The sequence below is a fragment of the Equus quagga genome, chromosome 7 (genome assembly GCF_021613505.1).
Source record: "Equus quagga isolate Etosha38 chromosome 7, UCLA_HA_Equagga_1.0, whole genome shotgun sequence".
NCBI classification, from domain to species: domain Eukaryota; kingdom Metazoa; phylum Chordata; class Mammalia; order Perissodactyla; family Equidae; genus Equus; species Equus quagga.
In genome coordinates, this window is record NC_060273.1 from 3,637,760 (window position 1) to 3,655,482 (window position 17,723).

Here is a 17,723-nt window from a genome sequence, read left to right on the forward strand (position 1 = left end):
CATATAAAATGTCCAGCACAGCCAAATGCAGAGAGACAGAAAGTAGATTAGTGGTTGTCAGGTGCTGGGAGTAGGGAAGAATGGGGAGTAACTGCTTAACGGGTACAGGTTTCCTTTTGGGGAGATGAAAATGCTTGGAATTAGAGGTGATAGTTGTACATTAGTTAACATCTACTCAGAGAGATTAACGCACCTTTCGCCCACCAGATATAAAACCACTGACGTCAGTGTCCGTGTTCTCACTCTGCTTTATTTTTCTGCACAGCCCCATTGTGGCAGGCTGCTGTGTCCAGCTTCCAGTGGATCTGTTTTTCGCGGGCTCCCTCCCTCAGATCACGCTGTGCCTCCTGCTCACGGCCAGAGGAGAGGCTAAGTGCAGGGCTAGAGGAAGCAGGTACAAAGGGCGGGTGCGCACCAAAGACAAAAAGGTGAGCTCTGTCTGGGTATTGGGGAAGTCTGCTTATGACTCCTGCCTTCAATCCAAGTGGAGGCCACCGTGCTTCCTGCTGCTAGCATGTGTCTGGCATGAGGTTGGGCATTAGAGCTCATACTCCTCCTGTCCCCCAGCTTCCTCATAGCTACTCATGGGTTACCACTGGCTATGTGGGTTTCAATGCTGAGGAAAACAGGTTTGGGGGGGAAGGCAGGAAGGCAAAAACCAACATTTGCTGAACACCTACCACGTGCCAGGAGCTCTTCTTATCTTATTTAAGTGCTTATCTCATTTAATCCTGACCAGAACACATCAGGTCTGACAACTCACTTCCCTGAAGAGAAGACATGCTGAGACTGCCTTTTTTTGAGAAAACTACATGCCATTTATTAAGTAACTACATATTGACTACTTTGAAAATTAAGATGTTGACAACCCACGCTCCTAAGAACTGAATCTACTTTAATTTTTTTTGAAGAAGAAGAAGATTAGCCCTGAGCTAACATCTGCTGCAATCCTCCTCTTTTTGCTGAGGAAGACTGGCCCTGAGCTAACATCCGTGCCCATCTCCCTCTACTTCATATGTGGGATGCCTACCACAGCATGGCTTGCCAAGAGGTGCCATGTCTGCACCCAGGATCCAAACCGGCAGACCCCGGGCCAGCGAAGCAGAACGTGTGAACTTACCCACCGCGCCACCGGGCTGGCCCCCTGAATCTGCTTTAATTTTTAATGGAAGCATCCAGCCTTATGAAACTGGAAGGCTGATGCCTTAGCAGACTTGGCAGACACAGGAACACAAGCTGCGGAGGGAGGGGCAGAGCGCAGATCATGTAACTTATGAACCTGCTGGCGTGCAGTGGCACCTGGCCAGGCCCTTCAGGAAGAATAAACCTTCCTAAAACAAACAACAAACAACAACAACAAACCAGCACTACTGAACGCCAGACAGTGACTACATTTCTGGGGTGAAAATCCATGCACACCTTCACTTTAAACCAAAGAGGCAGAAACGCGGCCTGCTCTTCCTTGGCAGGGCGTTATGTTAGAGAACACACAAAACTGCTACCAAACAGTGACTCTTACCAGATGTTTCTTGAGAAAGTCTGCAAAGTACTTTTCTAAAATTCTGGTAAATTTCAACAACAATCAATACTTCTCTAATTTAACATTCACATTTTAGCTTTACAATATAACTATAGAATGAATTAATTCTAATTAATTCATCATTAGTTATAGAATCTAATCTATAATTCCCATTTCTATGTCTACATACTCAAAGGAAATCTACTTTGGTCTTGTGGAAAACATGCTCCATTTACTAAGACACAAATTTGATTCAAATTTCCCTTTCTCCTCCCCTTTAAAAATATACTAAAAATAACTGTAATAACATCTTACTCATCCTGAACTCAGTACCTAGCAACTTATTCAGAATATAGCTGACAACCAAAAAATTGCACAAAGACCGAATTCTCAATCCTTTTAATCAAACTGTATCTGTAGGGTTAAAAAGCTTGGTTATGTGAGGTTTTTTACAGACGAAAGTGAAAATCAGGAGCAAAGCTGTTACAGGAAAGCATACTAATAGTTACATAAGCTGACAGCAAGACACCAAGTAGAAAAATTATTTTAAAATATAAGCACTGGAAAAACAGAGCAATTTCAGTTTATTTAAAACAAAGCAAAAATTCCTGTTTTTATAGGGAAATTTATGTATCAGTAAAAGCCGAATAACAGGCAATAAAAATAACTGAGTCATCAAGAAAATTTAATTTTATTTGACATATTTCATTTTTATGAAGGTAAGAAAGTGTTTTATATATTTCAGAAATGTAAAACCAAATGCCTAAACTGGTTAAAACAAGAAAATGTCTCATTGACTAAAGGCAAAAATCCTCAGCTCTTGAGAAAATTCGACCATCCAGAAAGACTTACTGTAATTGATATTTATATCTAACAACATATCAAATGAGGCTGGTTTCATATTCAAACACATGCTACTCCTAAAGCTGTCAATTAGGGAGCCAGCTGAGAGAAAGGGAAAGGATCAGAGAATTCAATACTTAATCCACCTGGATCAAGCTTAGAAATGAGGATAGCTGTTTAAAAAAACACTAAACTGATTACGTGAAACATTCACATTAAATTACAATTCAGTATTAAATCTCATTTAATCACACTTTTCAGGAATACTTCTGAACACTAGTGAAAATGAAATGGCTAAACTTTAGTCAAGGTACATTATTAAATAATAAAAGATTTTTTTATCATTTCAACTTATTTTCAAACAATTGGCTTGAATGTTGATTTCAAAAAATGAACTGCCTTTTCATCAACTGATGAACGGATAAATAAAATATTGTGTATCCATATGATGGAATATTATGTGACCATAAAAAGGAATCTAAGTACTGATACGTGCTACAATGTAGGCTGAGTGAAAAAAGCCAGACACAAAAGGCTGCATATTGTATGATTCCATGTATACGAAATGACCAGAATTGGCAAATCCACAGAGACAGAAAGTAGATTAGCAGTTGCTGGGGGCTGAGAGGATTAGGGGGAAATGGAGAGTGATTCTAATGAGTATAGGGTTTCTTTTTGAGGTGATAAAAACATTCTGAAATTGACTGCGGTAATGGTTGCACATATCGGTGAATATACTAAAAATCACTGAATTGCATACTTTAAATGAGTGAATTATATGGAATGTGAATTGTATCTCAAAAAAGCTGTTACTAAAAAATGAAAAGCTTAAAATCATCCACTGTAAGAACCTTGTTCATATTCCTTGTTCAGGAAAGTTCCACACCCCATAAGCAATGCTGTAAAAAGAAACAGAAACCTTAGTGCAAACTGGAACATCTCCAGGGGAGTATATGGAATTGGAAATTTAATAGCTACTAAATAAAGCAACATCATGACTAGAGCTATGAAAGCAAACATTTCCATTTGAACTTCAAATGGCAGAGGGACAAAGACGGTATCTTAGAATCATCAGCTCTGAAAGTGTTCATAATCACAACTTTTTTCAGGATCCAGAAAAAACACAGAGTTAAGAAGTTACTCCAGCTGAGAAATTCACTATGAAAAGTGTGTTAGAGACAAGAAAAGTCCTTTGAAATGTTTTGTTGGCATGGTAGTTCTCAAATTTTTTAACCTTCTGCACTGACTTACACACTGAGTCAGTCACTTCAGCCTGAAGAAAACATATGATCCCACAGGCTGTGAATAACAGTTTCTCTAAGGGAAGCTACAGTTTCACAAGTTGGCTCTTTGTTGAGGTGAGATTCTCTCACAGGTCCGATGACATATGTACCCAATGACAACACTGTCTTTCAGAACAAAGTAGACGGTTTTTCCTTTTCTACTTTGTTTATTTCACCAGCCATGCAAATCAGAGCAAATGTTACATTACTTTCCATGAGCTGCTTTACTGTTCCTAAGAAAGGGTAAGAAAACCATTCAAATCTTTTATAAATCCTTTATAATTAAATCCAAGCGTTTCTTTTTATCATCAGTGACCTCTAACTTTTAATTACGAGGTCTACGGAGGCACTTTCAGGTGCATTAATTTTTGGACTACTAGAGTCACATTAAACACACAGCAAATATATAGGACCCTGACACATTAAATATACCGTCAGCAGGTCCAGGAACTCAGCATCAGGAGCAAGTGAGTCTTTTATTAATGGAATAATCATAAGCACACTATTAATCCAACATTTGCTCGATTCTACTAATGGAAAAACTTGCCAACACAGTGAAATTAATTTTATTGGCAACTAACCTTCCAATCTCTCTCCAAAATAATGTTCAAACAGGAACTGAAGCATATTTTTTTAAAAAACCTAATCACATCACATTTTCTCCACGCCATTTCAAAAGTGTTTCTCAAACTTTCAAAATCAGTGGGGTTCCTCTAATGATACCCTGGCTTTATAAAACAAATGTGATCCAAAAAAGACACACGTAAATTATACCTCTATAACTTGATCTTATTTATTTATATTTAAAGGAAGAATCTTTTAGAAAGTTAAGAATCTCATACATGCCCTGCAATTTAGCAGTTCTATAAATCTGAGTTTCCATATGCTAAATTTGTCTGAATGAGGGCTCAGAGTTTAAACAAATGGACAAAGAAGAAACCATTTCTTCGTATTAAAAACGTGTACTATTTCCCAATCATATGAGAGGCTCAGCTGTTCTTAGAGAATAGAGAGGAATTTAAAACACATCTAATTCAAACAATGTTTTACAAATAGGAGAAAATTGACAAGATGAGAGATTATTTTCCCAAAAGTGATTAACTAGTTAGTGGCGAAAACGTCGTAAGATGAAAAGCTAATCTACCGAACAAATTCATTTTTACAAATAATAAGATAATTCCATAAAAGTGGTTTCCTTTCAGAAACACCCTCCCCCTCCCAGTTTTTAGACAGCTCATTCACAAAACAAAAACTAACATTAATGACCATAAGAAGCATTTTCTCACAGGGTAAATAACTCATTTCTGAAAGTACAGGATGCAATGCAATCCACATTTTGAATATTAACACTTAATAGGGCAAAACGAAGTCAATCACTGCGCAACCTTCTTACTTAAAATATCACTTAAAATTACTTAAAATATCAAAGTCTTAATGCTATATTGTATTTTAATATCCATTTACAAGGAAATAAATCTCACACATGTGGGTTTTCTTCCTCTCTACAAACTGGATGGTAAAAAACCGAAGTCAATATTTCCCAAATATTTCGAACACAAATATAAATTATTCAAAAGCTGCTTCCAGTAGCACATTTTTCCTTGGAAGGAAAAAAAAAAAAAAGAACAGAATTTAATAGCATTACATAAAAATCCTGGAAATTATGCACAAAGACTATCCTGGAGCTTTGCCCAAAAAGAGGGTACGCTGGCTTTTCATGTGCAAAAATGATAATCAAATAAGAATTATAAGGAGCTACAGCATTATGAAACATAAATACACTTCTCGAAATCTCCATTTTAAAAAGCTTAAAAATGATTGCCTAAACTAAACCGTTCAACCCCGCATTTCCTGGGCCCTAAATAAACACACGCGTTTTCAATCATCCTAGTTCCTGCCCCACAGCCCAGCTGCCCCACCCGGGGCCTTCCCTGCAGGCCACAGAGCCTGGGGTCCTGAGGCTGTCCCTCTCCCGCATCACGGCCTGATCATACTCCTGTGAGGGCGCTGTGCATTTGCAGCTCTCTCTCCCATCTCCTTCCCTATGGCCTTTCAAGACCCACTATAGCCTCTATTTAATAAACCACTCAACCATTCCTAAAAAACCAGTTGTTACTTCCCCCTACCTTCTGGTTTGTTCTGTGCAGATGTTCAGGGTGTGGTTTCACACACAACAGAGTGCCCACATGCGGAGGGGGAGTAGTTATAATATTCATTCATTCATTCATTCATTCACTCCACTCACATTATCAAGCATATCTACTCTATGCCAGGCTATGTTCCTGGCACTAGGAATACAACAGTAAATAAAACTTGTGAAAATTCCTGCTCTCAAGACACATTCTAGTCGAGGGGGAGACAGATCATAAAATAAATAAGTCAAACACACCTTATGCAAGACGGAAAGGAGAGTGGCAGGGCGGTCATTCCAGGAAGCACTATTCAGGACCCTAGGAAGGGAATTCCTGGAGTTGGGCTTTCTGGAACCTTCTACAGCTATTCTAGGGGATGGGGACTTGCTGGGCTGGGACGCTCTCCAAACTGCAAACAGGTAATCTACATTTTGGTGTAGGATTTCTTTCATTTTATTGTTCTTCATTCCCATTTATGAACATTCACAAGCACCTGTCCTTCAACAGGCATTTGTGGGAAGACACTGTAGAAAGAAATGCTGCGTGGCTCTATAGCTGTCAACTGTAAGAACGCAAATTAAAGCTTCCAAAGAGCCTGAAGCACGAACTGTGTCTTCTGCAATGCTATTTCTTCATATAAACACGCATATACTATTAATTTTCTTTTCAAAAAAGGAGAGGGTAAACTTTAGTTCAGTCTCTCTGACTAAACATATCAGAAAAACAGAATTAATGACATTTTAATACCTATAATTTCTCTACTCCTTAAAAATGTTACTAAATGAGTAAGAAAGCTATCAAAGACTACTGGGTTATATGACAAGGACTCAGAGGCCAATTTGAAGGGGGTCCCATGGGCCCAAGATGGGACAATTTGAGCATCACAAAAAATGATATCTGTAATGGAGTGAAATACATCAAATAAGCTAAAATCCAAATAAGCTAAAATCCACTGATTCCTGGAAAAAATCAACGGTCACCTTCAGAGAATGTGAAGAAACCAACTCAGCCTGAAAACTGGTATATAAAGGGAAAGAACCAAGCAAATAAAATATAACCTTCTAAAAATATCAAGCAAACAAAACATAAACTTCTAAACATACAGTTCCCATGATCCTAAGATGTCACAATGGTTGAGATTACAATGTGCATGAAAACACTCTGTGAACTGGAAAGAGCTAAACAAAGGTACTGTTGTTTTTCTGCCATCGCTGCTGCTAAGACAATTGTCCCCACTTCCAATAACACTAGCTAGTAAATCTAATCTCCACTGAGAGTTACTATATGCCAAGTACTTTTCTAAGGACTTAACGTTATTTTCTCCTTTAATCCTTACAACAATCCTATGAAGTGGGTACTGGTGTTTTCTAATATAGTACTTTGGGTTTAAATACTGGCTCCACCACTTAGCAGCTCTTTCTAGCTATGTGACTATCCCAAGTCACTTAGCCTCTCTGTGTTTCAGTTCCGTCAGTCACCTATAAAATGGAGATGATAACTGTCCCTACCTCCCAGCCCTATTCGTACTACGACCAGTAAGTCTAATGCATTACTGGTGATGATTTGATCAATGTCTACTTCCCCTTCTAGGCTGTATGCTCCATGAGAGCAGAAGACTCCCTCTCGAGAACCTAGTGCAGGCCTCCCAAACAGGAACTCATTTGATATTTATTGAATAAATAAATGAGTTTACAGTAGAATACGGCAGAGCTGAGTAAATGCCCTAGTTCAAACCTCAGCCAATATCTGTGGATTCAAAAAGCTGAAGATTTTCCCATAATTCCTCAACTATCAGGGGCCCATCATCTTAAGCACCTCTAAGCTCTGCGGACAGAAGCAGCTTAAGAGCAATACTGCCTGAACTCCCGGGGGCTTTCAGTAAAGAAGCTGCCAAACTTGGCAGCTACAGTTTAACCAGGGCAAGCTATCAGTGTTCTGTGTTTTGGACACTTGCCCTTTTTAATTCAAGAAAGTGACACAATCACAGTCCCTGGTGTGTTCTGGGTTTCAGTACCAAATTATACAAGATGTGCACCAAACAGAGTGTAGGAAAAAAGAAACACCCTTGGGAGCAGTATATAACGTGACTGACCCAGGCAGAAGAGTTGGTTATTATTTATTGAACAGCCGTTGCAATCGAGTCACTAGGCTAACAAGTGCTTTACTTGCATCTTCAATTCATTTGATTCTCCCAATAGCCCTCTGACAGAGGTATTGTCATTCCTGTAAATTGTAGAGCCCCTGCAAAGCCTGCCCAAGGTTCCCTGGTTCAGAAACTGCAGAACTGAGAATTGAATCCAAATGGATGGGAAATCAAAATCCATGCCACCACCCACTAAACTACACTGCCAAAGGATGAGCTTTGCAAAAAAAATTTAAAAAACAAAGTTGAAAGTTGATCATCTTCATCATGAACCCTAAACAACAGCAACAAAGATTTGGCAGAATCACAAAGGATTTTTTTGAGAAAAATAAACGCATAAACTTAAGCCACTTGCTACTTCCACAGTAAACGTGACACGTCTATCATCTACGTGAGAACGTGTGTTTGGGCAGGAGGTACAAAACTCTCACTCTTCCTAGCCTACGGCCAAGGGAAGCAGTTCTCAAAGTACGGTCCATGGACTCTAGGCATCCCTGAGACCTCTGCAGGGCATCTGCGAGGTCAAAATTATTTTCATAATAACACTAAGACCTCCTTTGCTCTTTTCAGTGCTGACGTTGCACTGATGGTGCAACAGCAAACCTGGGTAAGACTGCTACGAACCAAGGCAGTGTACCAGACTGTGCTAGTCATCAGCATGCTCATTACCACCACACACTTGCAAAAGGAAACAACAGCTTGTTTCTCTTAAGAATGTCCTTTGATGAAGCAGTAAAAATGAAGAATTGTGTTAAATCTCAACCTTGAGAGCACGTCTCTTTAATAGTCTGTGTGATGAGCTAGGAAAAGCGCCCATAGCACTTCAACGGCACAATGAAGGACGACGGGCTGTCAAGAACGGCTCCCGTGCAACTCTGGGCTGCAAGCTGAACTAGCTGCTTTTTTGAAGGAACATCATTTATGCTTGACCTACAGACAAACTGTGGTCCTTCAGACTTGAGTATTCAGTAGACTGTTCCCAAAAAATGAACAAAATGAGTCTGTCACTTCAAGGAAAACAACCGACAGTATTTGTTGCCAGTGATAAAACTCAAACTTTCAAGTGAAAACTAGAATTTGGAAAACTCGCATCTGCCTCTGTGAAGCTGCCATCTTCCCAATATTTAAAGACTTTGCTTATGTCAACATTTGGAAGATCTGCGTAACTCAAGACAACAATATTTTCCAAATGACCAATGTGTGACATTACAAAATTGCACCTGGTAAAGAGTCATTCAAAAACCCAATGGGGTTTTCATGGCATACAAAAAAATGATTAATAGGATTTCAGATTCCATATCACAACTAAGCCAAAGGAATGACCACCTGTTGGGTGTTGGTCCAGTATCAAAGAAAAATATCCACAATTAGCTAAAAAGGCTACTGAAATGCTCCTCCATTTTCCAGTTAGACACCTGTAAAGCCAGATTTTCTACACATTCCTCAACATACTGCAACAGGTTGCCAAAGCAGTTAAGAAAATCCAGCTGCCACACTTATAAATAGCTAAAATGGGAAATTTGTATGTGTATTTTACCAGTTTTTTAAAAATCCAGCAGTTTTTGATTAATCCAGACATTGAAGAGATTTGCAGAAATGTAAAACAGTGCCACTCTTCTCACCAAATTTATTTATGAAAATTGTTATTTTTTGAAAATGTGGTTATTTTGATTAAAATATTATTTATATTAATATGCAATGGGTACAATGGTGTTATTATTTTGAAATGAATTAAGGAAAGATTTTTGAAACTTGTCAGTTTGTTTCAATTTCTAATATGGTAAATATCAATAGATAACTTACATAAACACAAGCTTTTTAGCTTCCACAATAATTTTCAGGGGTGTAAAGGAGTCCTGAGACCAAAAAGTTTGAGAACCACTGGCTGCGGAAAGGCTCATAAGCTGGTCACAGCTGTTCCCGATCATCCCAGCCCCAGAATTCTGCCCCCTTCTCAAATCTGTTCCTGTCCCCAGCTCCCACCCTCGGGTTCAGTTCCTGCCACCACCACCAGCATCCTGTGGGGGGCCGGATCTTCCAGCCTATTCTAAGGGAAGGAGCCTATCCCCTTACCTCAGCAGAGCATGCTGGGCATTATCTTTACAGGTACAATGTTAACAAACACTGGGGAAACACAACAAAACCTGGTTTACAAGAGGAAACACATTTTACAAAATACAGTTTCACACGTTGGCTTGGCCAGTGCAGTTGACCAGGAACACGAACAAGACTGACGAATGTCATGGCCTTCTCCATCCTTCCCAAGACAACCCCTGCCCTGGGCCCATTCCTTGTCTGTGGAAGCCCCGCCAGCCTGTAATATGCTCAGTTCCCTCACCTCGGTCCTGCATTAACGCTTTAGCCTGGCTGGTCTAGACCTCACACTGCGGTTCCCTTCCTGTTTCAAAAACTCTCACCTCTTTACAAAATTCCCTCCGAGGATGCTAGTTCCTGCTGGGAAAAAAAGGTATTTAGGTGTCTCATACGCAAAGTACAAATGACGCCAAGAACCACAGGGATGAGGAGCCACTCAGGCGGGCTCCTCTGGCGGTCAGCAGCTTCCTACCACCACCAGGCCAGCAGACCTGCAGAATCCTAATGATTAATAATCACACTCTTACAATATCAAGATCCCAACAGAAACACCAACACTGAAATCACCAACCAACAGAAAGAGGAGAAGTTAGGCACATGCGCGCACATGATAGAAAATTCACTGGGTTTTTTTTCAGGATTATTATTCCACAGCAAAGTACACGGTGACATTGACCAGCAGGTAGAAACACAATTATTACTTGAGCCAGGCTGCCTAGTAGAAGAGAATGCTGAAATTTCTTGACTTATTCTATTTGCTTCTTTTTAATTTTTGTCTTTCCCAGTAATTCTACCTGAAAAGATTACCCTCCTTCCGTCTTCATCCCACTGGCAATGCAGCAACCATAGCCTTAACTTTCTTTGCCAAAGGCTAGCTAATTCTACTCACAAGCTGGTCCTCAGAATTAACAGCTGTGTGCTCCTTGCTGGAAGCCGTATAATTTAGTCTGAAGGAGCCTGAATAAACTGTCATCAGGGACTGCCTGAGCATCAGCTCCACAGCTGTTTGGTCTCTGATCCCAGTTGTCAAGCCAAATTTTCTGCTTCATTTTGACTCTGCCACTTGCTACCTGAGATGTTCTGTTTCAATGTGCACATGAGAGCCCACTCAAGAACGCAGGTGAGCATGGAATCTCTCTTCAGCATGACTTAAGAGGGGGCACTGAGCTGTCAGCTACATGCTGGCACTACAGTGACCCGTGCTTAGGTGGCAACAAGCTATCCAAGCCATCAGGTAAACAAGGGGTGTACCTGAGCAAGCAAACTGCACCCCAAACTGGTACTTGGCCAGGGTTCCTGGCTATGAGCTGGCAGGGAACCAGGGAACCCAGACTTCTGGTCTGGGACAGCTGTTGGCAAAGGCTAACGCGTAGAGAGCCTCAGGCCACCGTGAGTTTGAGCAGTGGCCCTGGGGGGGCGCCTGGGGAGGGGGAGTGCGACAGGAACTCTTCTAAGTGTAACCTATTAGCACAGTGAAGGTCTTGGTCACTGAAGTGGCCAGTAGGGCACCATCTGTTCTGATGCACATCAGTGGTTTCTCCCCTAGTTGCTCCATGAGCCTAAAAGCTCGGCTTGCAGGGAAAGTCTTGTTTTATTTCCGCAGCTGACAATGTAACAGCTACCAGATATTCATTCTACAAAGACATGATCATCGGTGTGGATTTGGCATGACTGAGCACCTTTGTTCTACCTTCCTAATATTTGAGAGAGGAGAATAAGATGTCTGTACGTTTCTTCTGACAGTTTCACTTCCTGTCTTTGTGACTCTCTTACCTGTGACAGGAAAAACCAACAGTTCGAGACAATCCTCCTCACTTTTTTTTGCTTATGAACCCAGGCAAAACTGAGCAGCCAGTGGTTAGTCCCAGTGGTGTGGAAGGACCCTTATTCTCATCACTCAAATCACACCATTTCTCCCTATCTTTAATAACGATTGCCCCTCACTTATGGGATCATTTCCAAAATCCTAGTCCTATGCTGAAAGTTCTTTCAACTTTCTCTCTCAGTGACCAGCCACCCTATCTAACACGTCACATACACATACCCATAGTCCATATCTTCCATCCTGCTTTATGTTTTCTCCTTAGAACTGAACACAAAACAAACTCTGTATGTTACTTCTCTGTTTACCGTCAGACTGCCCTATTAGAAGGGAAGCACCACATGGCAGGAATTTTGTCTGTTTTGTTCACTGCTGTATCTCCACCCCCTAGAACCATGCCCAGCACAAAATAAATTATTTGTTGAACGAATGAATACACAAGCCAGGTTCCTGGCCTACTTCATATTCTGCAACTAGATCCTGCATTCTTCACTCACACCATAAAAACTTCAAAGGCCTCTCACCCTGACTCCAGACAGTCCCTAGGTCAATTCCAGAAACTTGAAACGCCGTCTCCTGTTCAATCAATCAAGTGCACGCACACATGCACACACATACACACACACACTGTCTGTTTAAATCTGGTTCAAAGTCCTATCAAGTTGATCTTACAACTGCTCATGTCTGTCCCTCATCTCCACATCTGTCCCATCATCTCCATCACCACCCACTGTTACCTTGGTTCAGGCCACCATCACCCCTGCCTGGGATTTACTGAAACAGCCCCTAATCTCAGTCTCACACCCTTCCAACCCACATTCCCTAGAAGTGGAAGAGTAAGCTTTCTAAAACGCCAAACCAGATCGCCTAGGACTCCCGCTTAAAGCCTATCAGCAGCTCCCCATTACCTACAGGAACAAATCCAAACCCCTTCCACGTGACCCACAGCCTTCCTTGTCCCAGTGAACTACTTACAACCGCCCGACCCACCGAGACACACAACCTCAAGCCTTTCCCCAGCCTACTCCCACTGCTCCGAATCTTCTTCTATCTACCCGGAGAGCCACAGCTGGATCTCAAGGTCCACCTCAAGCACAGGCACTCTCAAAAGCACTCCCCTCTCTCTACATACTCTCAGGTGTTTCTAACTTTGAGCTCGCCAAGGTCAAGAACAGTCACGAGTCCACCGGTGCATCCAGCGTCAGGCGCATTGTAAGAGCACAACACAGATTTTCAAGGAGTGAGTGACTGTGCAGAAATAATGAAAGTCCTCCCTTCCGCAAAGCCTGTTCAGATAAATTACAGAGGAGTAGCTTCCTTTTATACTGCCAGGCTACTTCCAGAATCCCCAAGTTCATTTTTACAGAGTCCTCTACTAGGTATTTTTAACCCCATTATCAGCAAAGGGGCTGAGAGGTAAAACCTTATAGAAAGTATCTGTCACAAACCCAAAGGCAGGCTAAAAGAAATCTTGAATATAACCTTAATCCCACGGACACAAAGGGTCTTCTAGAAACTAAGCTATCATCTCAATTTAGCAGATTTGTACAATGTCAGGAGAATCAAACTGTGCAGTTTCAAAATGGGTCAGGAAGTTGTGGAGACATCCTCAATTACTGGAGTCCTGTCCACAAAGGTTTTCAAAACGGGCTGAATAAAGCAAAAATCATGGTCTCAGGGAAACCGTTAAAGGAGAGAATACCGTATAAAAAAATCACCAGTTTAGCTAAGCCTTCTGTCTTTCCCTACCTCCCATCCAGTACCAAAACTTCTCCTTCATAAACATAAAGTGTACACAAATTTAAAGACAAAATTCATTTATCAAATTTACACCTTTGAGGTAAAAAAAATCAACAAACCCATTCTAGTATTTTTTGTCAGTGTTTTTGAGACCCTTGATCCATAAATTGAAAATAAAAATACCCATAAATTAACAAAAATGGGTAGGGCCAAAGAGTTAAAGACTTGGCGACTTCCAGATATACTTAATGATTACATCTTTTTTTATTTTGGAATTCAAGAAACACACTGTTCACAGTACCACTTACAAAATTGCTATCATTGTCATACTTAATTTAACGTATACAGCACAGCTCCGTTCTCTGGAGTCCGTCCCACAATCCCTGAGGACAGAGCCAGCAACACTAGGGATCCTAAAGATGCCAAAATAGTGAGCAAGGTTCCCATCCACTGACACCCCACTCCACTGGCACCTTCAGACGGAGGGGGAGCCACCCTCCCACAGCAAAGATCATCTCTCAAGCGAACTGCAAAGCGCAGCTTCTGACCTCATCAGGGTGGCATTCCAAGCTCTCTGGTAGAGGGCATTATCAGGCAAAAAATATTTTTCTACTACATCCATAAATTCATCAACTGCTAACAAAATTAATGGGATAAAGAAAAATCAAGAGAAGGATAAAGCACCCTTGCCAGATAACAAATAAGTAAAAGACACGGGGAACTCCAGTCACAGCAGAGAAAGAAAACAACTGAGCACACAAGGTTATGTCAAGGCTGAAACCTACTCAGGCCTCAAACTCAGGCACTTGCGGGCTCTGATTCATATAGTCTGCTTCTCTCATCTCTGATTTAAGCTGTGACTTCTCCTTCTGAGGATACCCTTTCCTGGGGCTTTTTACTGTGTAATTATGCAACCTGTGGGCACCACAGAACACAACACAACTTTACAAATTTAGGCTTTTAAAAATCAATGTTATTTTCTTATGCATTTCCAAAACTGACGTTCCCCTCAATCTGGAACACTTTAGAAAAACATAAGGATTGTTTAAAAGGGGGAGTGGGTAGTTATTTAGAATCCTTACTTTTGGTTCCATTTACTTAGCTATCACTTCCAAGACCTCAGAGATTTTTGTCCTACATAAGAAAAACAAAATAAAAGAAGCCCAGTGAAAACATCAAGAATGGCAGTAAGGAGCTTAAGGGACCAGATACAAATCTGAGGGGCTGGGGGGACGGGGGTCTAAACACGGCCCTGGGTGCATTTCTCACTTTCAAATCACCTGGTGGCTTGAGAAGTTCCACTAAACGCTGTGGTCTATAGGGTAAGACAAATAACATGATAAGAAAGCATCATTAAATAAATGAAAGGTGAAAGTGCAAACATTTTTTTAAAAGAGACCTAAGCAAAGGCAGTATGCACTGAGGGGTATATAACTCCATCTAAATCTCAAGAGTCCTGTAGGGCTGAGCGACTTCCTTATCTCAGCAAAGCGAGGCCTAGAGGGGAGAAAGGTTTTATTCTTCACATTTTCGGAAAAAGGCACAGAAAAAGGTTTTGGTGGGACCAAATGAAACACAAAGACAATTTCTTCAAGTGCTTCACAGATGTGACTGCTGAAGGGCTCGATCTCCTTCCACTCATCAGACCTGCCCCCAGAATTTCACAAACATTAACAGCCTGCTGGCAGGATATGCATTTTCAAAGTTCTCCTTCCTTCTAAAGGTCTCATCTAGGTCAGCGCTGTCATGGTGTGAACAGATCTGTGATATCTGACTCACTGGAGGAAAAGTCCCACTGGCCGTGAGATACCCCACGGTGAGGCGTCCTGGGGCAACTGATCTGCCTCCAGATACTGACACTGGAGAGAGACTGTTTTTGTTTTTGTTTTGTTTTTTTCAACACACACAGGATTGGGGAGGGAGGTGACAGGGCAAAGAAACGCACATACCTTTCAACTGGTCGGCAACAACGCTCTGGCCGAGGCGTTCAGTAACCTTCCCATCTTCCATTTCGTACCGATCATCTAGGTATTTTGCAGTGGCCTCAGAAATGTGAACCTTGCCAGCCACTCCCAGCTGCTCCATGAGATTGGCCAAGTTCACGTCATTGGACCACACATCAAATTTAAACCTCCTCATGCCCAAGATGCCGCACAACACGGTCCCCGTGTGAACCCCAACGCGCATGTTCACCATCTCCTTCTTCTCCTGGCAGAACTGCTCAATGGCTCTTATCATGCCCAAGCCCATCTCGATGCAGCAGTAGGCATGGTCGGCCCGGGGCTCGGGGCACCCTGCCACACAATAGTAGCAGTCCCCCAAGGTGCTGATTTTCTCACACTTGGTCTCTTCACATAACCGGTCAAAGCGACCAAAGAGATCATTGAGGAGACCCACCAGGGCGTGAGCAGACTTGTTGGCACTCATCTTGGTGAAGCCCACGATATCTGCAAATAAAATACTGACTTCTTCGATCTGCTGCATCTTAAACGGGCGGAATGCAATAGGGGCCTTCTGTATGGAAGACTTTTTCTTCCTGTTCTTGGGGCTGGAGGTGGCATGCCTTTTGACAGAATTCTCGCTCTCTTCATCCCCCTGTTTCATCAGGTCATCAGCTATGATTCTTGGCATCACAGAATGAATCATCCTCTCTTTCAGGGCTTTTTCCACTTCCAGATCCTTCCCGTGCATAATTGACTGTCCCACCTTGAGGAAGGTGCTTCTGGATCTCACCTGGGACATGATGAACAGGTGGATCCCGATGGCGTGAACGCAGACGTGGAGCAGGGCCCGGCTCAGCAGCTCCCAGTGCAGGGCCCCTGCCCCAGGCGAGGGGAAACAATCTTCATCTCGGAAATGATAGCCAAAGGTCTCAAAAAGAACAGAATACGCCACTCCCAAAAACAAGCTTAAGTACAAAGGTAAGTGCATGACGGTGTAGAGCAAAAAGAGCACTTCGATGCACATGGAAAAGCTCCCCACTTGAGATAAGCAAGTGTCTGTGGGCTTGGCTGCCCGTGTATGATTGGAGCTGTCAACCCGTCCTGAGAGAGGCGTCAAAACCTGAAACTGGGCAGCCAGGGTCAGGGCGAACACCAGGAGGGTGAGAACCAGCGAGGTCCACACGTAATGCCGGGCATACAGCTTGGTGAAGGTAAAGAGAAAAAAGCCCACACACACCACGAGGAAGCACAGAGCAGGGGCGACCATGGCAATCAGTTTGGATCTCATGTGGACCCCAAAATAGATGCTCCAGAGAAGGCAGGCGAAGCCGATATAGAAGAGCGCATACCGGAAGCGGCGCTGCGTCTGCGGGAAGCAGCGCTCCATGCAAGCCTCCTCCAGGTTCACCGAGTCGAACTTGGGGTCCCACCACCGGCTGGAGGCCCTCTCGAACAGCTGGGGCAGCTTCTTCTGCCTGCGCAGGCGGCCTCCGACGCCCAGTCTCCGGGGGACCCCCGCCGAGTCCCCGGAGCTGCTACAGCTGGAGGAGATGCTGTACTTGCAGTGTTTGGGGTGGCTGTTGGAGGACAGCTGCTTGGGGTTGATTTTGACCCTCACGCTGTTGCTGTCGCCGCTGGAGTCACAACTCACCTCGGTGCTGTGGTGCTGCAGCAGCTGCTGGTGGGGCGGAGAAGCCATGTTGCCGAGCGCTCGGAGCCTCCCCGGCCGGGGTCACTGGGACCTGTCAGCGAGACACCCAGCGTCAGTGGCGTTTATTCCCCCACGGGCACACACACCTGAAGGCCACAGATCCACCAGCTTCCTGAGCGGCGGCCCCAGCCTCGACTCGGAAAGGCACCATATGCTCACAGAACTGTGGAGCCTGGCTCATCAGCGCTCCGCCGTCCCACCTCCAGGCCGACCCAGCAGCTGGGGCGGACCGGGGACACCCCTGAGCCCCCAGCGCCGCCCGCGCCCCGCGCGTCCCCCCGCGCACACTCGCCTGCTCCGCCGCCGCGGCTCCGAGGGAAGTGCAGCCCGCGCCCTCACGCAGCCCGCCGCTCTCGCACACACGGCTCTCCCGGCGGCGGCGGCGGCGGCGGGCCCCTCATGCCGCGCGGAGCGGCGCCTCCACTGCGTCAAGGCCGGCGGCCGGACCCCTCGGTCCCCGCCCCGCGGGAGGCGGCCCCGCGGGAGGCGGCGT

At 43.4% G+C, this 17,723-nt stretch overlaps 1 protein-coding gene across 1 annotated transcript in view; it reads right to left on the minus strand.

The window, feature by feature from the left end:
* The window catches only part of ADCY9 (adenylate cyclase 9), a 105,547-nt gene extending 87,846 nt beyond the window's left edge, over positions 1-17,701 (minus strand). Inside the window, exons 1-2 of the mRNA XM_046666549.1 lie at positions 17,523-17,701; positions 15,526-17,261 (exon numbers count right to left, since the gene is read on the minus strand). Coding sequence (XP_046522505.1) covers positions 15,526-17,218 — 1,693 coding nt within the window. The 5' untranslated portion in view covers positions 17,219-17,261; positions 17,523-17,701. The remainder of the gene's footprint in view (positions 1-15,525; positions 17,262-17,522) is intronic.
* Between the last annotated feature and the right edge of the window lie 22 nt (positions 17,702-17,723).